The sequence below is a fragment of the Acanthamoeba castellanii genome, assembly GCF_000313135.1.
Source record: "Acanthamoeba castellanii str. Neff unplaced genomic scaffold scf7180000084664, whole genome shotgun sequence".
NCBI classification, from domain to species: domain Eukaryota; phylum Discosea; order Longamoebia; family Acanthamoebidae; genus Acanthamoeba; species Acanthamoeba castellanii.
The window spans coordinates 578,328-600,508 of NW_004457466.1; the positions used below are offsets into that span (position 1 = coordinate 578,328).

The following is a 22,181-nucleotide window of genomic DNA, read 5'->3' on the forward strand; positions in this document are numbered from 1 at the left end:
GCGCTCTCACGGCACCTACGACCAGAGGGCGACGTCGGTGTTCTCGCCCCGGAAGGCTGTGATGAGCTGACTCGTGGAGGGGCACCATGTGCTGCACGCGATCATGTAGGGATGCTTCTCGTCCATTTCGGCTGCCAACAAACATGTCATCAGCAACCGAAAAACATCACGCACACGGCACACGCACACACCACGCGGTACCGCACGACACACTGATGGTCGGGCAAGTGTACCTGATACCAGCTTGCCCGAGGCAGTCTCCCACACGTTGACGGCACCTGTGGCCGAGCCGGCGATGACGTATTTGCCTCCGCCCGAGAAGCAGGCCTTGTTCCAGTCGCAGTTGTTTCGGTACTTCTCCGATCTAAGGACACAGAGATAACGATCGATCACACTCGTGGGTGAGCCCGCAGAACGGCGTCCATCATACTACTGCTTCTCTTGTGCCGCTGCTTGTTCGCGGGGCTACGTACGTGTAGGATTGGAGCTGTTTGAGGTTGGCCCGAATGTCAAGCATCTTGAGACTGCTGTCTCTCGAGTTGGACAGAATCGAGCTTCCATCTGGTGTGGCGTATGACTCTGGTTAGCATTGAAGGGCCTGCTAAGGTGGCGAGCATAGCAGGGAGGGCTACCCGGGCTCAGCGTGACGGAAGTCAAGCTGGCTTCGTGCGGCTGGGCGCTCTCGACCAAGGCACCGGTCCGCATGTCGTACGTGCGCACAGTCTTGTCGTAGTGGCCTGAGCCGAGGAGGCCACGGCCGAGGGCAGCAACGTCCATCACCTTGGAGGCGCACATGATTGTTCGCACGCCTACATTGCACGTTTCACAATCACGGGTTGAAGGGGGTGAGCGGTCAGTCACAAGGAAGAACATAGCAAGATGTAATCGAGGCCGCGCGTACATATGCCCTTCTCGACGTCCCACAGTTTGATGCATCGATCGCTCGAACCGGAGATGATTTGGCGCGAGTCGAAGGTGAACTGGGCAGAGACCACGGGACCCTTGTGCCCGAGCAAGTTGTTCTGTTTGGCAAAAAGAAGGAGGAGGAGGAGAAGAAACGAAATGATTGCTCAGACCACGTCGACATGCACGCGATCAAGAGGAAGGAGAGCAACGCACCGCAATACGGTCCTGCGCGTAGCTCAGCACATAGATATTGTTGTCTGCCGAGGCACCCAGCACCAGGGCGTTGTTGTGCGTGAAATCCGCGCACGTAATCGCACGCCTGGCTACTCGCAGCGTCTTCAAGCGAGCCACTGCGAGCGGCACACCACACAAGAAGCCACTAGCGTCAGGCAAACGTGTTCACACACGGCGGATGTGTGCAGGGCCAGGGTCCTCTCGGTACGCACTTGAAAGGGTGTCCCAGATGATGATGTTGCCTTCCACGCCGCTCGTAGCGAACATCGACCCCTGGCTGCTGTGTTGGATATGATTCACCTCGCCGCCAGCGTCCTGGGTGACCGAACTCCAAGTCAGCACTTGCGTGGCGGAAAGGGACCGCACCGAGTTCAAGGGAAGGGCAAAGATCGAGGGGCGGGGCGTGTATACAATCCTGCGGACGAGCTTCTTCGGGACCGTGTCGTCGGACATCAGGCTGGTGAAGCCCTCCTCCTCGCGGGCCTCGTCCTCCGTCCCCGTCGGCTCCTCCTCCTCCTCCCCCTTGAGCTTGCCCACAATACTCGAGAAGAACCCACTCACGTCTGTGTACGACGGAGAAAGAGAGACGGAGGGCGGTGCGCTGGTGGTGAGCCATGACTGTCATGCCACAGAAACGGCGTTCGATGGAAGGAGATCGGGAGGAGTCGGTACTCGATTGGAACTTGGCAAAGTCGTCTTTCTCCCCTCCCCGCGTCTGGACACTTCCCTGGCTCTCCCGCTAGCCATGGCGCGCACACCCGTCGATGTCAGTCAGTCTCGGGGAATGAGTGCGGTTGTATGATGGGAGTGGAAGGGTACCCTCTTGAAATGGGTCTCCTTCACCTTGCTCAGCATCTCGAGCAGTCGCTCCTGTTCCATGTTCAAGTTGTTGATTAGCCCGGCATTCTTCGTCATCTCCTGCTGAAACCTGCGTGCGGAACAACAGAGAGAGACCAGCGTGTGTCCGGGTGTGAGGTCGCGCCAAGAACCAAAAGAATGAACCAAACGAACGAACGAACGAACAAACGAACGACCAAAGAAAAGAACAGAAGGGGTCCCCACCTTTCCTCCATCGCTTTCATCTGGCCGAGATCCTTCTTCATGGCGGCGATTTCCAGTTCCTTGGCCGCTAATCGGCTCTCGAAGCTGTCTCTTTGCCCCTGGGCGTCGAAAGAGAAAGAGAAAGAGAAAGAGAGTGAGCCGCTGGCACGATCCACAAAGAGCAGCGCTCAACACGTACCTTGAGCTGCTCCACCTCGGCCTTGAGCAGTTCCGCGATCTGCTTCGTGTCGTCCAGCTCTTTGCACACACTCTCGTGCGCATCGGAAAGCTCTCTGTGGCTGTTGGCGGACAGCCGACAACAGGTGTTCGCATGTCAGCAGCAAGTTTGCAGCTTGCTGTTGAGGCGAGCCGACGAGTGGTGGCGCCACGGGTGTATTGTACCTGTCGGTCTTCTGTTCGATTTCCTTGAGCGCCGCAGTCTTCTGCTGCATGATGTCGAAGAGGGACTTGGCCTGCTCCGCGTTCTGTCTGTAGCTCTCGTTCAACTCCTTTTCCTTTTCCCTGAGAGCGTAGTGGAGAAGACCTAGAGTAAGCACACGGGCGCGGACACGATCGCGTGAAGAAGAAGAAGAAGAGTAGTTGTAGTAGTTGTAGTTGTACTTGAGCTTCTCTTGTAGCGCAGTGATTTCGTTCTCGCGTGCCTTGACCTTCTCGTCCAGGTCTACGATGCGGTCACTGCACGAACGAAGAACACATCAACATTTGTCAACGTCCACAAGGCCTGGAAGGACCAGACAGCAGATGGGGAGAGCGTACTCTTTGTGCTTTTCCCTCTCCTTGCTGAACTCCTGGACCGTTTGCTTCAGCTCCCACACCTCTCGTCTGAGCTTGCTGTTGTGCGAACTCAGCGCGTTGCCTGCAGGCAGCACCCACCATCATCAACACCATTCGAATCCATTCGGGTTTCGTGGAGGCGGTGGTGCTATTAAATTGGCAAGAATGGTGCTCGTGGTCAAGAAATTAATGGAGAGACGCGTACATCTTGTAAAGAGCACAGAGTAGGGGGCCTTCTGTTCTCTGTCTCGTTCCTGGAGGAGGTGCAGAATGGTCTTTCTGTAATCTGGGAGCTGCAGATTCTGCTTTTGATATTCTACTTCCATGTTGGCAGGCTTACGCTCGGATCCGCAGCGCTCCCTCTGCGCAAATCTCAAGATATTGTGTTCTGTGATTTTGTGGCCACAGATGAATGGAGAAGTCCAGAAGTACTGTTGTCCACAACAAATAGGAATTTTCTGTGTGGCTTTGGTGCGCGCGTCACGTTCATGTGGGGTGTGAGTGCGTGTGCGGTGTGCACCGGAAGGTTTCATTTGTGTTATGATGTTCGCCATCACAATCATCATTGCTTCACTCGGCCATGCGATCACCGTGCGCGTTCTCCACGGGCACGGCCTTGTGGCGAGGCACCGCGTCACCATTCGGCACGCCTCCTTTGCTGTGGTGCTGCTGGTGCTCACCACGACCGTAGAAGTGCTGCTTGCCGCCGTTCTCGTGCTCTCGCTTCTCGCGCGCCTCTTTCTCCTCGCTGGCCTTCATCGCCCGCGTCAGCTCCTCCATTTCCACGGCGTCGCCGTTGCCGCTGCCGTTGCCGCTTCGTTCGTGGTCGCCCGACGTCCCGTTCTGCGCGGCGGGCTGGATGTTGAGGTTCTTGTAGTAGGCCGCCCGCTTGGACGCCGACATGGTCGCCGGAAACGAGGGCGAGGTTGAGGGAGACGCCGATGGCGACGGCGATGAGGCGGCCGACGACGAGCGCGCCAGACGCCCGGAGGCGGAGGTGGACAGAGACGACGAGGGAGAGCGGGAGGAGGAGAGCGCGGAGGAGGAGGAGGGCGAGGTGATGGGCGAGAGCGGCCGTGAGCCGGAGCGGATGGGTCGAGCCGCCGACGAGGACGACGAGGGCGACTTGGTGGTGGACGACGACCGCGATCGCGGGATGGCGTATAGGTCGATCGTGGGTCGCAGCAGGGCCGGCCCGCCACCATACCTGAAGTACCGGTCAACGATCATTAATGGGCTCGGCCAGTTTGAAGAGCAGAAAGAAAATCGCCTGGAAAGCGCCTTTACCTTGCGTGGAAGAAGTCCCACACTTCCTTGACGACGCCGCGATAGTGGATCGAACACTTGAGCTTGGGTTTGGGCTTGCCGTTGGGCTATGGCACGACACGCGCACACCGCACACGACAGGTAAGCGGCGGGGAGGGGACGAGAAGCGGGCCAAGGGAGAGGCAGAGGCCTATCTATACCTGAAGGAGGCACCAGTTGTCGATGGGTCCCGGTGGCGGCATGGTCCGGCTCTTGCTGAAATCGGCCCAGCTCTGCAGCCATGACGCGCTGATGAGATACCACATCTCGCCCGCCACGACGAAGGTGCGGTCGATATCGTTGATGTGCTTGCTCTCCTCTCTCCGTCGCGCCTGGAGCAGCTCCTCCTCCACCTTGCACTCCCGGCACTCCCCGAACTGGGACTCGCAGACCGGAGGACCTCCGCCGTAGAGGTTCATGAACTCGGTCCACACCTCCTCCGGCACCTGGCAGCGCTAATGAGCAACACACACGCACACACACACGACACGCACACAAAACGAGCGTACAGTGCCAAGGTTTCTGTTGATCGCCGCTTGCGTGAGGCTGAATTCGGGCTTCACTCGGCGGTGCGAGCACAGATATCTGGAAAATGCAGGTGGTGAGGCTCCTCCGGAACTTTGAATATGAGGGGAGCGTAGAGCAAGGCGCGCGTACTTGGCATTGTTGATTCGACCGGGCGAGGAGGTGCACTGCCACCGTGTCAGCCACTCCTGGCACACAAAATATTTCTTCCGCTTGACCACACCTGGCGCGCAACAAGAAGACGTACGAAGGTCAGGGCACGCCACGACACGACACACGCACACGGGGCCGGACGCGTACCGTTTTTCTCGATGTGCATGGGATCGGCGGCGGAGCCGTTCTCCAGCACCTCGTCGCTACAGTCTCCGTCGGCGACGACGGCGTGCTCCCTCTCCTCCTCTTCGTGGAACGCGGCAATTGCCGAGAGCAGCTGCTTCCTCTCGTATTCCTTCTCCGGCGATTGTCGCAGATAGAACAACACGTAGGCCTGCGCGCGTGCACACAATTTTGTTTGATGGTATCGTTTACCAGATGCGTCGTGTATGTGTGTGTGTGTGCGTGTGTGTGCGTGTGTGTGTGTGTGTGTGTGTGTGGTGGTGGTGGTGGTGTGAACGGATGTGCGACGTACCTCCTTGTTTCGCACGGTGTCTTCGGAAACGGCCGTGGCCCAGCTGTCGTCGAACTCGTACCACTTCCCGTCCTCGTCGTTCAGCGCGTAGGCGATGTAGTGCCCGCCAGAGATGCCGCCGATGTGATTCACCACCGACACGAGGTCATACTTCATCGAGACCTGCGGCGCATCGGCATCCTGCTCACAAAATCGGCTGTAAACGACACACGACACGACACGCACCACCGCACACGCAGCCGCGCCATCAGAATGTGCTCAACCACGGAGGGCGCAATGGCGCGTGTGGTGCGCGTCCGAACGGTACCTGATGTCCAGGTCACGCAGGGGGAACTGTACAACGTCGCTGAGCTTGCCCCCAAAATAGGAATCGTGTCGAAATCGCTTGATATGAATACACAAGAGCTGTGCCGTGCCCCCCACATGCACGTGTCAGTGCGCTGAGCTGGTGACGGTGGGGGGAATGGCGAGTAGCGGCGTATATATATATATCTGTACCTCGGGCGGCTGGGCAATTCGCAGAAACTTTTGGGAGTCGTTCAGCGTCTTGCAGTGCTCGCATCGATACCTGTCCGCCCCCATCAGCTCCTCCTTTGTACAAAACGCCTGCAGACAGTCCTCCAGCGTCACCGTGCGGTTCGAGAGCCTGTGCATCGCAACGTCAGCGACGGTGTGTCTGTGTGTCGTGCGTGTCGTGTCGTGTCGTGTCGTGTCGTGTGTGAGCGGGCAGGTAGACGTACATAAGCCAATTGGTCACTTTGGAAAATAGGCCTGGCGAGGGCCTCTTGGAATTGCTCAGCACGCCCTCGGCCTCGATCTCCTTGGTAACCTTGTCCAGCATCTTATCATCCGGAATCGGGATCGAGAGATCGTAGAAGGCGTCCTTCGTGGGCGATACCTGTTCGCTCTCGCGCGTAAGCCAAAAATAAATAAAACCTACAAAATAAACTCCAAACAAATAATAATAACGAAAGTGCGCCTTGGGCGATACCTTGCCACACTTGAGGCATTTGATCCTGCTCAGGAGGTAGCCCTGGAATATGCGCGACACGATGCTGGCGTAGTTGGGCGGTGGTGGCGGCGAGGGGGGGTGGCAGGCGCCACCGGTGTGGACTCCACGACGCCGTTCGAGTCGCTGTCGTGGCCTTGTGGCGGCTTGGTCTCTTTCTCCTTCTCGCCCGAGTCGGCGCTGCCACTGCTCGTCGGCGAGCTCTCGATTCGTGGGAGCTCCTCCTTGGTGTCTTCGTGGAGTCGGTCCAACAGGCATCGCATGAACTCCTGCGAATCCTATAGGAGGACAAGCACCACAGAGTCAGCTCCGTACGCCTCGTTGCGTGCGGTGCAAAAAAAGGGGGACTGGCTCTGGCCCAAGCTACGTACTTGCTGGGCGTATCCGCCAAACATCGGGTTGAAGCGACGGATCTCGCGCAACACCTCACCCGGACGCAGGGAAGAACTGCAACAGAACGAGCGTGCGTGAGACATCATCATCATCATCACACACACAAGAAAAGAGGAGTGCGCACTATCGTCCGCCCCACATGTCGTAGATCAGCTGCGTGAAGTGGAACACGAGCGGCGAGGTCTTCTTCCGGCCCTTGACCTGCCGTGCCATGTAGCGGAGAAAATAGGTCCGCAGCGGTGGACAGTTGGAGAGGCACTGCATCGCAGCGTTGGCGTAGCACGTGTTGCCCAGGTTGGCCAACCCGCACGCGCCTCGGGTGTGAGTGGAGGTGGAAAGCGCAGTGGCGGGTCTCGACGCGGGCACAGGGGAGGCGACGGGGATGGCGAGCGCTTCCCTCAGCTGCTCGACTGAACGCCGCGTCGTCTTTGCCATAGTCGGTATCTGATTACAAACAAAGAGACACAAGAATGAGCGAAAACAAGCTTTTGAAGCGTTCAAGAGTGGCCGCGGCGATCTCCTAAGATTGAGCGTGGCAAAAGGTGCGCACACGTACCGATCACTTCTTCGTCGCACGCATAACACCAGACCATCTTGGTGCGTAGGTTGATGCACACACAATGCTCCTCGCCCATGTTGCGCTGCACATGCGTGAACGTAGCGGCGGCGGGAGTGAGCGAAAAAAACCGATGATGCCAATTGATAGATGAGTGTGCGGTGCGGCTTAGACAAGCAGGCGCGCAAGTGGCGAGCGGAGGACGCACCTTCTTGGCCAGGTTGTAGTGAGCCATGAGGTGCTTGTTTTGGTCCCTGCCGCAGCCGATGAACGTGCAGTTGGCCTGCACCGAATGCGGCGCACTCGAATGTGTGAGCGGGTGGGAAAACTGAGGCCACCCCAGGAAAGAGTGACGTAGAGAGGGGGTGAAGAAGAGAGTCGTGCGCGGTACCCCAAGACAGGCCCACAAGTGGGGCAGGCCATGTGAGCATTGTGTCTCAGAGCATGTCAGCTTCTTGTTCTTCTTCAGTAGTGCCTGTAAAGCGCTTGTTAGCCCCGCGACTGGGGTGGTTGCTTGTAATTTGTGATTAATTGATTACCCATTAATTGGCGTGAGGAGCGCGAACCTGAATGTGCTTTTGATGGAAGGACTGGTGCACTTCAAGCACATGTCCGCATATCTTCCTCGTGGCAGCCATTTTGTGGATGCACGAGAGATGCAGCGTTCTCACTCCAATTGCGCGATGAAATAATTGGCCTTTTTTCGCCCCTGATTCGTAATTATTCCCACCAAGCTTTTGCGCGGCCTCTCCTTCTCTCGTTCTTCAAGTCCTCCCGTCTATCTTTTCTTGAATCGCGCACAGCAAGGTCGCTCGTCTCAATCGCCAGGTCGCTTTTCTTTTGATTCTCCCAGCACCACTTACATTTTGTGTGAATATTCTTTACATTCCATTGATGTGAAGGCCGTGTGTCGTGCGTGTCGTGCGCACTCAGGCCGCGTCGCTGGGAAGTTGGTTCCGCTTGAGGGCGCCATGCGCGGCGAGCAGCTCCGCCGAGGCCGGTTCGGCGGCCTTGTCCAAGGGCGTCTTTTCTGTAAGTGGCCGCGGCGTTGTTGTGTTGTGCCGTGAGCCAACCACGATGGCGGTACCGCACCAACAAGATTCAACGTACGTGCGCAGTCGATCACGTTGACTTCAGCCCCATGAGCAATGAGCATCTTGATTATGGGGGCGGCAGCTCCACGGTTCCAGTAATGTGCGGCCTGTCACGCGCATAAAAGAGCATCACGCGCGTCAGTACAAGAAGACGTGCATGTTGCATGCCAGTTGTTGTGCCGTACTTTGTGCAGCGCGGTCCAGCCCCATTCGTTCCTGGCGTTCACGTCGATCCCGTGAGCAAGCAGCACCCTGACCACCTGTTGGGGGGGGAAGTCCAGGCTAGTGAGTGTCGAGGCTTTGTTTGTTGGCCTCCACAGTGTGTGCGACACGTCATTCGCCTCACCTCGAGGTTGCCGGCCTCTGCCGCGCGGTGCAAGGGAGTCCTGCGCCACTTGTCCTCCACCACAGAGCGCTTTGTGGCGTTCATCAACTCGAAAATCTGTTGGTGCCGTTGGGCGGTTGTGAGCGAGGCGCGCGTGAGCAGCATTGTGTTCCGGTCGAATGAAACCTACCGTGCGTTTGATGCCGAGGACGTCCATTCGCCTGAGCACATCGTCGACCAGTCGGTGGTGCTTCTCGTGCATCGCCTGTGCAGGCACAGAGGCAACAATCAATCGTCGCTTAGAGCGTCCAACATGGCCGAGACCTGCGACGTACCCACACAAACTCTTCCATGAGCAACGCCGATTCGGCATCCCACTCGGCATACGACGACAGGTCCAGCTCCCTCTTTGCTGCTACAACTGCACCACCGCTGGCGTCGTACGGCTTGTCAGGCTGTGGGCTCTCGCCGTCGCTGCTGTTGTTCTCCTTGTTTGCTCCTCTCTTGGCGAGCTGCTCGGTGGTGAGCAGTAGCTTCGCCTGCAACTGCGCCACGGTCTTCTCGACCATGGGCCTGTAGTGGTCACCAGGCTCTGTCGCACCACCCACGGGCAAGTCCTCCCGCACTGGCGCACCCAGCCTATGTTCATACACCTGTCCAGGCCCCACGTCAGCAACTGGTGGCGTGGATGCACAAAATACTGGGGGGGGGCAAAATCTATATGAAAGAAGCTTGCTGTGCTGGAAGCCATGCAAGAGGAAGCTGGTACGAATCGCCAGAAGGACGGGCTGGAGGCCAGGGCCTGCCAGTCGCGGCAGACCAGGCTCACGCGCAGCAGATCTCGTAGAGGCAAGAACGACCACAGATGCTCCACCAGCTCAGGCGGCAGCGAACTCAGCTGTTGCTCCACCGCCTCACCAGGCGCCTTTTCACCGCCACAGCACTCCATCTTGCTCCTCCTCGCCAAGTTTGGTTGACTGGCGGTCGGTTTCGGGCTGGAACACCAAGGCGCCGCAGCAAAATTGCAAAGTGCACAAATCATTGAGGAATCAAAAAGAAAAGAAAAAAGGGCAGGGGGAAAACACCTGTGGGGCTTGGCGCAGTGGCACTGTACTGCACAGGACCTGTAACAGGAGGGCAGGGAGGCCACTGACCAAAGACCTAGGAGTTCTGATGCTGCAATACCCTCTCCACCTAAACTTGTCTAGTGCCTAGACAAGACAACTTTTTGACTGCTGAACCACCAACTGCCAGTACCTGTTGAGCAGGTTTAACCTTGTATACCACTGCAAGCCATAAGGAATAAACCAAACCTTGCAACAGGACTGGCTGTGGGAGCTGTGTGCACTACAGTACAGCAATTTCAAATTTGTTGTGCCTGCCAAGAATTGCACAGGTCAATGGGAGTTTGGGTTCCTGAAGCACACAGGCCACAGGCAGCAACAACCACGACTTGGTCGGGGTGGAGCTTGAGGATTGATCAGCCCAGGCGATCGATCCTGCGAGCGGTGTGGATGCACGAGGCGGGCAGAAGGGGAAAGCAGGATGGACGGGGCGGCGTTGGTGTAATGAGCCGGGGAACGTGCAACTGGCCTCTGCGCATCATCAACGCCACAAGCATCCTCCAACTCCTTCTCCTGCTCATCCTCTCATCTCTGGCATGCTTCAGCGGGGGTGTCGCCACACGATCTTTCCTACTCCCCCGCCAGGTACCCTTCGTTCTTTTCCATCGCCCCCCCACCCACAAATCTGCCGGGAGAAAAAGACCCGCGGGATGCGCTCCGCAAGCTTCGAGGCTCGAGGCATTCTTGCTTCTGTGCTGGCGACTTCCTGCTTCGCAAGCTTTTTCATTTTGTGTTGGAGATTAGATTGGGTCACTGATTATTTAATAATTTTATTATTCGCACCGAACCATGACGATAGGCCACGAACGCGACCTCGCCCGGCACTTGCGTGTACGTGGCGGACGCGCTCTCGGCCACCAAGGGCATCATCTACGCGTACGACACGAACGGCGCGGTGGTGTTCTCCCTCAACGTCAGCACCACGCCCTCCGCCCTGGCCATCGACCACGCCCGCCAGCGCCTCTACGCCGCCATCGCCACCAACCTCCTCGCGTACTGACCCCTAGGGCCACATCTTTTTTTATTTTTTTTTGTTTCATCTTTTTTTTGTGCTGACGCCTTGTGGGGGGGGGGGTAACAGGCTGGACATTTCGCAGGAGCTCGAGTCCGTTCAGACGGCGTGCTCCTGCTCGACGTCCTACTTCACACTCACGAGCACCGTGACGTACGACCGCACCACGTTCGCACTGCACCACGATGATTCTGGTGCGCATAGCTAACAAGTTTCTTGAATGCGGTGGAATGCAGAGGCGTGGCGGTCGATGAGACGAGCGGCACGGTGTATTTCGCGTACGGCAGCTCCCTCTGCTACGTGGACCTGCAGGCGAGCTACCCCGAATGCAGGACCTACTCCACCCCGTTCGACAGCTTTGGCGCGCTCACCATCTCCCAAGGTATTCGCACACGCACCACCGCACACGTACACGCACGACACACGACACTCACGCTCTTTGATCGACTCAGAGCGTCGCGAGTTGTACGTCTTGGGTTCGTCGTGGCGGCGCATCTACCGCTTCTCACTGGCGACAGGCGGCTTCCCTACGCAGCTCTCCACATTCCAGCCCCCATCAGGCCTACAGCCGCTCTGGGGTACAACCGCACGCACGCAGCGCGCATGCTTCACACGCGAGGCTGCTCACACTCACCGCGTTGGGTCCACGGCAGGCATCACAATGCGGCAAGGCAACATATTGGTGGGCGCTGATCCGGTCGACCTCAGCATCGCCTTCCCCGAGTTGCTCCTTCTGGACCCGGCGACGGGCAATCTTCTGGCCACCCTCTCCGATCTCTACCTCGACGAGTACTCCAACCTGGTCAACGACAACGAGACCGGCCGAGTCTACCACGTCATCAAATCCGGCACTCTTTTCGTTCGTCTTTCTCCTCTTCGTGTCGTGTGTTGTGGTGTGTGTGTGTGTGTGTGTGTGTCGTGTGTTGAATGTCAGCTGATTCTTCGTTACGCATTACAGCCCAACTACACGGTGCGGAGCTTCAATCTGAACCAGCTGGGCAGCGTACTGACCCGGGCCGACACAACCACCTTCATCCCGGCCGGCGTACTGCGAGAGCCTACGGCGCTCGCCGTGGGCCGCTGCCCCTACATCGCGCCGTCGCCGTCGCCTTCGGTCACCCCTTCGGCCTCGCCGTCGGTCATTCCGCTCAGCGACTCGGGCGCCGACCTCATACCGCTCACCGTCGTCCTGCCCACCGTGGTCGGCTCCGTGATGGCCTGCTGCGCCTGCGGCGTGGTCGTGGCCGCGATGCTGATCATCATCGCCCGCCGGCGACGCCGGTGGTTCGAGAGCGACGTCGACCGCGGGGCGGCGGGCGAGGGCGACGTGGAGTTAGCGGCCACCAAGTTCACCTATCGCGAGATCGACTCCCGCGAGCTCAAGCTGGGCCGGCTGTTGGGCCAAGGCGCCTTCGGCAAGGTCTACAAGGGCGAATACAGGTAATTGGATTGCATTCTCCGAATTGCTGACGTATCACCCGACCTAACCAACGCACGCACACGCACCCACGCACACACGCATGTACCAGGGGTGCGGTGGTGGCGGTGAAGATGTTCGAGGGAGTTAGGCTCGAGCAAGCGGACAATCGTTTGCTGCGAGAGCTACGGAGCGAAGCCCAGATGATGGAGGTCCTGTCGAATCACCCCAACATCGTCAAGTTCGTGGGCGCCATCACACAGGGTACCTTGTTATTTTTATTATTATCATTATCATTATTTTATTATAATGTTTTTTTCATTATCATTTTAACACACGGTGCGCACATGCAGCCGCTTCGCTTGACGACAGCTTCGCCCTGGTGCTCGAGTACTGTCCTCGGGGCTCCCTCTACGATCTCTTGGTACGCCATCGTCACGAGAATGTCAAATGGTGATGCGCTCTCGCCCTCACTCTCCTCCCTCGGTGTGAACAGGTGAAAAAGAAGAAGAAGCTGCCGCTAATCACGTTGGTGCGGATGGCACGTGACGCGGCCTTCGGCATACTTCACCTTCACAAGGTTTTCACCACTCGCCGGTCTGCCACTGTGCCACCAGATCTCTCATCGACAACTTAATTGTCATTCACAGGAAAAGGTCATCCACCGCGACATAGCGGCGCGCAACATGTTGGTCGGCCAGAACTACGGTACTGCCAGGGCTCTGGCCCACCTCCTTCGGCCTGCATTGGCTCACCTCCGATTCTTTGCCGTGTTTCAGAGGTGTACGTGTCGGACTTTGGGTTGGCGCGGGTCAAGGAGTCAGAGGAGGAGGCCGGCACCACCAACCAGAGCTTCGGCCCCGTCGGCGTACGCCCCGTCTCCCTCCCCACCACCCACTCAAAACAAGACACGACACGACACGACACGCACCACAGCACGCCACCCACGCCGCCTGTGTGCGATAGCCTCAACGTTTGCTCTACGTGATTTGTCATTAGTGGATGGCGCCCGAAGCGCTGCAGAGCCGCCAGTACAGCGAGGGCACCGACGCCTTTTCGTTCGGCGTCATGTTGTGGTACCCTGCAACTTCTTCTTCTTCCATTGAAGAAAGCTTCAACGCCACTCACTGATACGTCGTTCACGTTGGGTGGTCATCACAGGGAGATGATGGCGCGCAGGCGGCCGTGGGCGGGCGTCGAGGTCGCTCAGATAGTGACGGCCTTGGTGTCCAACACCCGCCTGAAGATTCCCAGCGACTGTGACCCGGTCTTCCGGCGTTTGATGAAACAATGCTGGCGCCAAAACCCGGCCCATCGGTACTCGCACGTTCTCGCTGCGCTTCACACCAATTCCGTTTTCTATTTTATACATATTAATATATCATTTACTATAATTATTATTATTTTAAATAAAAGCAGTATCATGATTAAATAATTGGTTGGAATTCTTGATGCTAATATAGTGCGATGGATTGGCAGGCCATCGTTCGACAAGATCGTGATCACGTTGAGCGAGTACTACCACACGCTGAAGAAGATCCAGGACGTCGACACCGAATGCCCCGAGCTGTCGGAGGAGAGCGAAGAAGGTGCGGACCGACCTCTTTATGTTTGTTTTTATTTTTGTTTGTTTTTGTTTTGTTTTTCAACTTGGCATGGGCGCTGCCTCACACGGCGCTTTGGCAGACGTCACGGATGAGGGCAGGAGCGATGTCAGCTTCGCCTCGTGGGAACAGAAGCGGATGAAGGACGACATCAGGTCCTTCCTCAAGCAGATCCTCCTCGAGGTGCGCCTCTCTAGGCTTCTTCCCCCCCCCAACGTGCTCGTACTTTGCTTTGCCGCCACTCACCTGCAAGCACCGCGCACGTCGGCAGCGGGGAGAGGAGGATTTCTCGCACGTCGAGCGCGCCTATGTGGCAGCGCTGCAGGACCTGCGTCGACACTACGCGCCGGACACCGCCGGGGACACGTTTCCCGTCATCACCGCCGGCAATCCATGTTCGTATTTTCCCACGCACCTTCACCCGCCGTCACACGCGCTCAGACGACACGCAACACTCAACACGCATTGAATTCCTGACATTCTGGCGTTGTGCGACTGCAGTCGGCCAGCAGTCGGGCTTGCTGGAGTCGGGGCCGTCCAACGCGTACATGTCGATCATCAGCCGCAAGGACCCGCCAGCGCTGCTGAAGGGCGGCGGCGGGCAGCCCTTTGTGGCGGCGGACGACGATGGCGAGACCACGGGCGCGGAGAGCGCCGGCGGCAGCTCGGTGGTCTACCACTCGGCGCGGGTCGTCAAGCGGCCCAAGGTGCAGGGTCAGCCCGCCAGCGCCGCCGACGACGATGCCTGGCTCTCGCCCTACGCCTTCCCCGTGCTCGACGGGGCCGGAGGGGTGAGCCGCCCGGCCAAGGCCAATCAGCCACAGCCGCAGCCCAAGGGTCAGCACAAGCGGAACAATAAGGGCAAGAAGAACGTCAAGTGGCCCGACGACGATGACGATGACGCGGGGATGAAGGAGGAAGAGGAGCGCGAGGAGGATGACGTCGGCAGCAACAGGAACCTGAAGGCGATGCCGCAGCTGCAGCAGTCAGCGAAGAGCGACAAGAAGAACAAGACCTCATCGGCCAAGCCGCCGGCCCTGCCCGCGTTCGTGAGCTACGCATCGCTGCTGCCGCCGTCGTCGTCGTCATCGGGAGGAGAAAGCGCTGCGTCGATCGCGCCCGGAACGTCGCCGGCGTCAGCGCATCGCCAACTGCCCAAGACGCCCCCGCCCAAACGGCCGCCGCGCACAAACGACGCGGCGGACGAGAGCGGTGACGGCTACGCGTCCGTCGAGCTCCGTGCAACAGCGCGAACGGGGCGCACATCTGCTGGAGTGTCCGCGGTGGCAGTACCCGAGCGCTCGCGTGCGCCGCCACGGCCGCCACGAAAGCCCACAGCAGCCCAGGCGGACAGCGATTTATATTGCGAGGTCGCCCTGTGAGCCACCAGTTGTCAACGTTGTGCGCGTGCCCGGCACTGTCACCCACATTGTAAAGAACCATTTATTTATTATCTCTCGCTGTCGTTCCTCTTAGGCGACGCAACACGTGCGAGTACTTCATTAAGAACGTTGAGGGGAGATCCAATCGAACTCCGTCAACGGTTTCCCTGACCAATATAAAGTCCGCGTAAAGTGGCCAATCACACATGGGCCTGCGTGGCTCTGAAGTTAAAAATTCGGAACGGTGCCTAAACGTGGCCTCGTTCCGCCGAAACTGGACACTTTCTTTTCACTTCACGACCAAGACCCTCACGACCAGGGCTTCACCTCCGCTCCCTGCGACCGGCCGAAGACGTCAGGCGATTCACTGCCTTCTGTACACAACGGAGAGGAAGAAGGCCATCAAGTGATTGTCACATAGACCATCACGGGAGGAGTGGGTAAGGTTCTTTTACACGGCTGGTTCCGGTCACGCGAGCTGTGGCCTTGGGCGTCGAGCAGGAAACAGGAGAACGAAGCAACTTGACAGACCTTGAGCGGCGACCAGAGAGTCTCGGCTGAGCCGCTTTTGGGCCGGTTAGCCCAATTATTTCATAAACGAGAAGGAGCTGAAGAAGAGGCAAGACCACCTGTGCCGACGCCCACCTGCACCTCACACGACCATCGCGCCATCGACAGCCTAGGCCACGGGGGGCGAATCTCTGCTTGAACGCTCGGACGTGCGAGGTACCTCAGACAGTGTTCCAATCTGGTACTTTTCTGTTTCTCTACATTCCTGCACACACCTCAAATCGCCACAATCTCGTCCTTTTGTTGGCTCTGCCCACCACCCACCTTCGCTACTCCTTTGCACGTCGTTAGACCACCTCGCGTTTCTGTCACCACACGAGCTTCTTGCCACATTTCGTCGCCACCCACCACAACAATAGTTCTGGGTAAATTCTTATTATTCTGAATTGTACCACCCTGCAGAAGGCAGCGACTGCCACGTAGACCATCGAGCCATCCGACTCACATCAACTCTGCTGGCCCCAAAAGCGAGCCACGCGGGTTCGATCGAGTCGAAGGATCGGCGAGATCGAACGAACGGTGCAGCAAGATCGAAGCGATAATGCGAAACAAGAAATCCATGGACGACGATTTTAGCGGCATGCGGCGGGCGGCGATCGTGCCATCGGTCGACTCGTACAACTTCGATGGCGGCAGGAACGTCGAAGGTCTCAGCTCGTCCCAGCCGCAGCCATTCGACATCTACTTCTACAAATCGGACGACGCGGCTGGCCTGGGCAATCGCAACGTGCTCCACGATCAGCAGGGTAGGCCGGGCACGCCCATTACGCGCTACACAAATCTCGACATCATCACGGCCAATGGAGACACCCTCACCGACCAGACCGTAGTGCTGCTGGAGACCCTGGGCGAGGGCACCTTCGCCGACTGCTACAAGGCCGAGTACAACGGGCGCATCGTCGCCGTGAAGATCCTCAAGGCCTTCCTGCACTCATCGAAGCAGCGCGAGGCCTTCGACCGCGAGCTGCACGCCCTGCGTCGCACCGCCGACAGCAAGCTCACGCTCGACCTCATCGGCTACCGCCCGCAGCCCCACTACTGGCTCATCACGTCCTACATGAACGAGGGCACCCTCCACTCCCGCATCAAGGCCGCCGAGGGCCGACCCCTCCCCCTGCGCGAGGTGCTCGACATCGGCGTTCAGATCTCGGCCGCCATGCAGTACCTCCACGCCCATCTCCTCATGCACCGCGACCTCACGCCCTTCAACCTGCTCTTCCACGAGGGCTCCCTGCGCCTGGCCGACTTTGGCGTCACGGTCGACCTCGCCAACCTCGGCGGCGGACCCGACGCCACCGTGCCCGCATCGCCGCCACTGCTCAGCAGCAGCGTGGCCCACCACTCGTCGTCGCCGTTCTCCTTCGCCGTGCCCTCGTTCCTCTCCCCACCGGCCGCGCTCCCCGAGCAGTACGACAGCGGCTACCTGATGTCGTCTCAGATCGTGCCGACAACGCACCCGCTGGGCTTCCGGGGCTTCAGCAGTGTCGGTGCCTTCGGTGGAGGCGACAGCGACAGCGACGAGATGGCGCTCGACGAGGAGGTCTCCACCACGGAAGACGACGAAGGGTTCGACGGCGAGTGCGTGGAAATGGGGGACACCGGCGAGGCCAACTACGACCTGGCCTACGACATGTCGCCCAACGGACATCCCTACTACCGTGCGCCTGGTTCGTCTTTCTCTTCTTCTTCCTCATCATCATCTTCTTCTTGTTGTATTGTCGCTCACGTTACGTTGTGGTGGTCTTGCTGTGCAGAGGTGAACGAGGGCCGGGCCTACTCGCTGGCGGCGGAGGTATTCAATTTTGGGTCGGTGCTCTACGAGTGCATGACCGGGACCGTGCTCACGGCGCAGGCGCCCCTGGCCGTGGTCGCCACGGGCCTGCGACGAAGCGCCGAGCGCGAGCGACGAGGCAACGGCTTCCCCGACGAGCTGTGGCGACTCCAGACGGCGTGCTGGGACCGAGACCCGAGGAAGAGACCTTCCTTCGACGCCATTTTGCAGCGGCTGACTGCGCTTCGCGCCAGGCTGCCCTGAGCCACCACCGACCAAGACTACGACCACGACGACGAAGATATCGAGATCAACCCCACCCGCCTGCCTCGACGATGAAGAAGGCGACGCGACACAAGCGAGAGGAGGAGATGCGACGTTCGACGGCGCCTCTCGTCCGCTCGGCCCGTCCGGGCGTGTACAGAAGGAGGAGGACGACTACACCGTCCGTCTGTCGTTTGTAATTTGTTTTTGAGCTTCCCTCTGTGTAACATAATGTAAACACACACCAACGCTTTTTACCCGCCTTTATCTCTTCTTCCTCCCGTTGCTGTACAGGTAATCCCTTCTTGGCTTCCCTTGTTGACCTCTAGCCACCACGACTTCATCATCGACCATGGTTCTCCACGTCTCGCCAGTTTAAAATGCCACTTGACGTCTTTGCCGTGTACAGCAGTCAGCAGATCTGTAGAGATCTCCGTGGGTCGTTGTGGAGGAAGAAGAAAGGTGGTCGTACGGGCCGGTCAGTAGTTGTCACGCAGGGAAGCGCCGCCACGCTCGCGGCCCTCCAAGTGACCGGAATCGGAGTAATGACGACGGTGGCGGTGGTGCGACGACGATGAAGAAGAGGACGAATACGACGACGACGACGAACTACGCCGGTCTTCGTGGCGGTGGTGCTGCTCGCGCCGCTCCCGATCCTGCGCCCGTCGCTCCCGATCTGTACACAGTAGCAAACACACAGTTGGCGACAACGATGATGAGTGCCGATGCACGCAACACGCAACACGCGGGTAAAAGGGTTGTACCCTGCGCTCGTAGGATGCCGCCGATGTGTGGCGCGAAGCCGGAACTGTACTGACCGGCGCCCGCGTTGACGGCCGGCGTCGGGACGCCCTGGCTGTTGCCGAACAGCAGCTGCCGCGTCTGTGTGGACAGGTGACGTCAGCGGTGTTGGTTAAGGTGGCGGGCAGAGTGTGTGTACCTTGCCCTTGGCTTCGGCTTCGCGTCTCATCCGCTCTGCGCGGAGCTGCAGGAGCTTCAGCTTCTTGGCCTCCGCGGCGCCATCATCATCATCATCGCTCGAGCTGCTGTCGCTGTCGCTGTCCGAAGACGACGACGACTCGTGCTTCCTGCTCTTCCGTCGCTTCTTCTTCTCCTCCCGCTTCTTCCTCCTCTTCTTTTCCTTCTTCTTGTCTTTCTTGTCTTTCTTTTCTTTCTTCTCCTTCGTGTCGGCGCTGCCGGTGGTCGAGAGCGTGGTCGAAGAAGCGGCGGTGATGGTCGTCGTCGTGGTGGCTGCGGACATCTGGGCCGCTATCTTCATGCTCCGGGCCAGCATCGCTGGCGTCCCGGTCGAGCCATTGGCGTGCATCGCTTGGATCTGTGGAGAGCAAAGCCCAATCCAGTACCAGCATGTCAACACAACACACACAACACGCAACACACACAACACACACACACCACACACACACACACGGCAACGAGCGACGTACGGATTCGATTTGCTTCTTTCGCTGGAGGAAGACGCCCATGGCGGACAGGGGGTCCTTCTCGGCCTTGAACCGCTGCTGCTTGCGCTCCTTCTCGGGCGGAAGCGCCGGGGTCTCCACGGGCGGGCCGTAGTACCACGGCTTCACCTCTGCGCGTGCGCGCCCACCCAAGTCAACATCAGGTCAGCCTCGCCCATACGTGTCGTGTTTCGTGCGCGTGTGCGGTGGTGCGTGTGCGTGTGCCATGGCCGGAAAATGTACTCTGTGTCTCGGCTGCGCTCTGCCCGAGGTAGGTTGTGTAGAACCGTGCATCACGATCCGCCTGCGCCTTCTTCTCGGCCTCGTGCTCGGGATTTCGCTGCGCGGTACCAACCAGCGATTCAGATATGAGTGACTGCGCGTGTGCGTGTGCGTGTGCGTGTGCGTGTGCGTGTGCGGTGATGCGTGTGCGTTGGCGCGTGTGCGTGAATACCGTGTCCTCGGCACGCTGTTGGAGTTCAAGGTCCTCAAAAAAGTTGACGTGCTTGAGGGGTTCTTCTGCTGCTGCCACCACCGCCACTTCCTGCTCTTGCTCGCGCTCGTGCTTCACCGCCACCGCTTTGCCGCGTCGTCGTTCACCAGGGCCGGTCACCAGAGCTCTCTCACCCTCTGCTCAGACACACGACACACACACGACACACACACACACACAGGAAAGCACACCGCGTGCGTTGGTGTCGTGTGTCGTGTCATGTGTCGTGCGAGCACGCGTTGGTGCATACCTTCTTGCTTGACTATGACCAAAGAGGAGGGTCCGCTGTCGTCATCCACAGGTTCGCCCTTGAGCCGCTTGTTCCGCTCTCGCAGCGCTTCAAGCCGCCGCTCTTGCTCCTGCGTGGGCAGCGAAGACCAGATTAAATAAGAAAAGATATATAAATATAATTATTTATTTATTGTAGAAGAGAAATAAAAGTAGAAGCAAGATGTGGGAGGGATGTACGATGTCCAGCTCACGCTTGCGCTTGCGGTCCTCCTGCTTGCGGTGCTCCTCCTGATCCTTGCGCACCTTCTCGATGTTCTTTTGTGTCCATACGTGCCAACTCTTGTGCTGCAAAATGTTTAAACTCATCTCACGGCCACTCTGCCCACAACGCTTCTTCTCTCTTTCTTGATCAAGGCCAATTCAAAATCAAAACCACTCGGCCATTTCTTTGCTTTTTCTTGTGCTCTTTCATTTCCCACCACTGGTGAACAGTTGTTGGATACGGCCATACTGCGCAGAAAGCACCGCTTCCCATCCGAACAGCGAAGTTAAGCTGCGCCAGGCGGTGTTAGTACTGGGGTGGGCGACCACCCGGGAATCCACCGTGCCGTATCCTTTTGGTCTGCACAGCGCGCACTCACCATGATGCTGGCTCCTGCCCTCTTCTTCCTTTATAGGGGGGAGGGCACGTGAGCTCATGTACATATAGGTATGATGACATGCAACAATTCCACTCCTCAAACATCACCACCACACCACAGAGTTTGTTGCTACTCTGGTGGATGATGATCATCTTGCTGTCATAGTTCTTGTGGCCTATGACTTGAATTTTTAGGAATTTCACTCCATCCAGTGATTAGCTGAGTGGGTCGCCCAAGGTTCTCCTTCACCCTCGAGCTCGGCTTCGACCACACCATCACCCACAAGATCGGCCTCAACCACCCTGTCACTGGTCGTCCAGCACTTCGCCATCTGCCTCCTTCACCTCTTCTTCCTCACTCATGGCCACGAGGTCGCCCTCGCCCACTTCCACTAACCCTTGTCACAGGCGCACATGATAACAACAGACTCCTGCACAAACATCTGGCAAAGCAACCCAGAAGCCACTCCCCTCCCCTGTCGCAATCCTGCAGCCACACAACCCAACAACCAATGGAGAGGCAATCTAGTACGAATTGGTGGGCAGTTGGTGCCACAACCAGCACCAACACAGACAAGAGTGGGGCGACGGACCGGTGGTTATGGAGTGCAGAGAGAGAGAGGCCCACGAAGTCCTGCTGTGCAGCTGCCAAATCCGCCCAGCATTCCAGCGTCGTGGTCCGACTTCGGTGATAAGCCTAATGCGCCGCACACCACATCACCACACCGCACCCACACGCACACGCACAGCTGTTTCTTTTTATCTTCCTCGCCGTGGACGATCCACCACACCAACACGACTCGCCCATTCAGTTCAGATGTTGTAACTTGTACCGCTAAGTAATGGTGAAGGGAAGTATAATTATAAGAGAAAGAGAAGAAGGAGAAGAATGGTATACACAGGGATGGTGCAGCTCGAGTGGGTGTGGTGCGGTACTCGTGGCGCACGCACCAGCTGGAGAGGTGCGAGCGCCGGGCTTCTTCGAGCGAACGACCGTGGGCGACTCGCATCAAGCGTCAACGGCGTGTGCCTCACCGCCGTCACCTTCACCGACGATGTGGCCTGCTTTGGCGTCACGCAGGAGGAGGTCACACTCGTCGAAAAACGCGCAGGCTGGACTCGCTGCTGTACAGGCCCGGCTGGCCCTCGCCGGCCGGGAGCGGGATGAAGTGGCCGGCCGGCAGGGACGACGGGGGCAGGGACGAGGTGGGCATGCTCGGTGGCGGGTGGGCCGTGTGGAGGTTGGGCGACGACGGATTGCGGCCGATCCCGAGGCCGACGATCTTTCTCGTCTTCATCTCCTCCTTCACCTGCTCGTGCTCCTTCTCCTCATCTGATCTGCATCCCCGACAGGTGAGTTTCGACATACACGCGCACATCACCGCACATACGCCACCGC

At 58.4% G+C, this 22,181-nt stretch overlaps 6 protein-coding genes and 2 pseudogenes across 6 annotated transcripts in view; 3 read left to right on the top strand and 5 right to left on the bottom strand.

Moving 5' to 3' along the window:
* Positions 1-15: 15 nt before the first annotated feature.
* On the bottom strand, positions 16-3,302 carry ACA1_371690 (annotated as a pseudogene).
* Positions 3,303-3,546: 244 nt separating this feature from the next.
* On the bottom strand, positions 3,547-8,030 carry ACA1_371700 (Ubiquitin carboxylterminal hydrolase; the record flags this gene model as incomplete). Its single annotated transcript, XM_004340293.1, has 18 exons — positions 3,547-4,183; positions 4,264-4,349; positions 4,443-4,727; positions 4,791-4,838; positions 4,939-4,973; positions 5,107-5,293; positions 5,435-5,630; positions 5,742-5,839; positions 5,933-6,080; positions 6,175-6,332; positions 6,426-6,467; positions 6,539-6,721; positions 6,815-6,890; positions 6,961-7,246; positions 7,393-7,477; positions 7,601-7,675; positions 7,784-7,867; positions 7,959-8,030. 18 exons carry the CDS (start codon positions 8,028-8,030, stop codon positions 3,547-3,549), a joined length of 2,781 nt encoding a protein of 926 aa, XP_004340341.1.
* A 291-nt stretch (positions 8,031-8,321) lies between these two features.
* On the bottom strand, positions 8,322-9,760 carry ACA1_371710 (Fbox domain containing protein; the record flags this gene model as incomplete). The annotated part of the gene is made up of 7 exons (XM_004340294.1): positions 8,322-8,422; positions 8,503-8,593; positions 8,672-8,746; positions 8,833-8,928; positions 9,002-9,076; positions 9,147-9,464; positions 9,581-9,760. 7 exons carry the CDS (start codon positions 9,758-9,760, stop codon positions 8,322-8,324), a joined length of 936 nt encoding a protein of 311 aa, XP_004340342.1.
* A 964-nt stretch (positions 9,761-10,724) lies between these two features.
* Positions 10,725-15,350, top strand: ACA1_371720 (annotated as a pseudogene).
* A 1,129-nt stretch (positions 15,351-16,479) lies between these two features.
* On the top strand, positions 16,480-17,955 carry ACA1_371730 (protein kinase domain containing protein; the record flags this gene model as incomplete). The annotated part of the gene is made up of 2 exons (XM_004340295.1): positions 16,480-17,587; positions 17,675-17,955. 2 exons carry the CDS (start codon positions 16,480-16,482, stop codon positions 17,953-17,955), a joined length of 1,389 nt encoding a protein of 462 aa, XP_004340343.1.
* Positions 17,956-18,434: 479 nt separating this feature from the next.
* Positions 18,435-20,508, bottom strand: ACA1_371740 (uncharacterized protein; the record flags this gene model as incomplete). The annotated part of the gene is made up of 8 exons (XM_004340296.1): positions 18,435-18,631; positions 18,720-18,837; positions 18,896-19,291; positions 19,404-19,549; positions 19,662-19,758; positions 19,873-20,048; positions 20,162-20,270; positions 20,380-20,508. The coding sequence occupies 8 exons, from the start codon at positions 20,506-20,508 to the stop codon at positions 18,435-18,437; spliced, it is 1,368 nt and encodes a 455-aa protein (XP_004340344.1).
* Positions 20,509-20,784: 276 nt separating this feature from the next.
* On the top strand, positions 20,785-21,200 carry ACA1_371750 (uncharacterized protein; the record flags this gene model as incomplete). The annotated part of the gene is made up of 2 exons (XM_004340297.1): positions 20,785-20,831; positions 21,008-21,200. The coding sequence occupies 2 exons, from the start codon at positions 20,785-20,787 to the stop codon at positions 21,198-21,200; spliced, it is 240 nt and encodes a 79-aa protein (XP_004340345.1).
* A 670-nt stretch (positions 21,201-21,870) lies between these two features.
* The window catches only part of ACA1_371760 (uncharacterized protein), a gene marked incomplete at both ends in the record, with an annotated part of 1,154 nt that continues 843 nt past the window's right edge, over positions 21,871-22,181 (bottom strand). The window contains one exon of the mRNA XM_004340298.1: positions 21,871-22,120. Coding sequence (XP_004340346.1) covers positions 21,871-22,120 — 250 coding nt within the window. The remainder of the gene's footprint in view (positions 22,121-22,181) is intronic.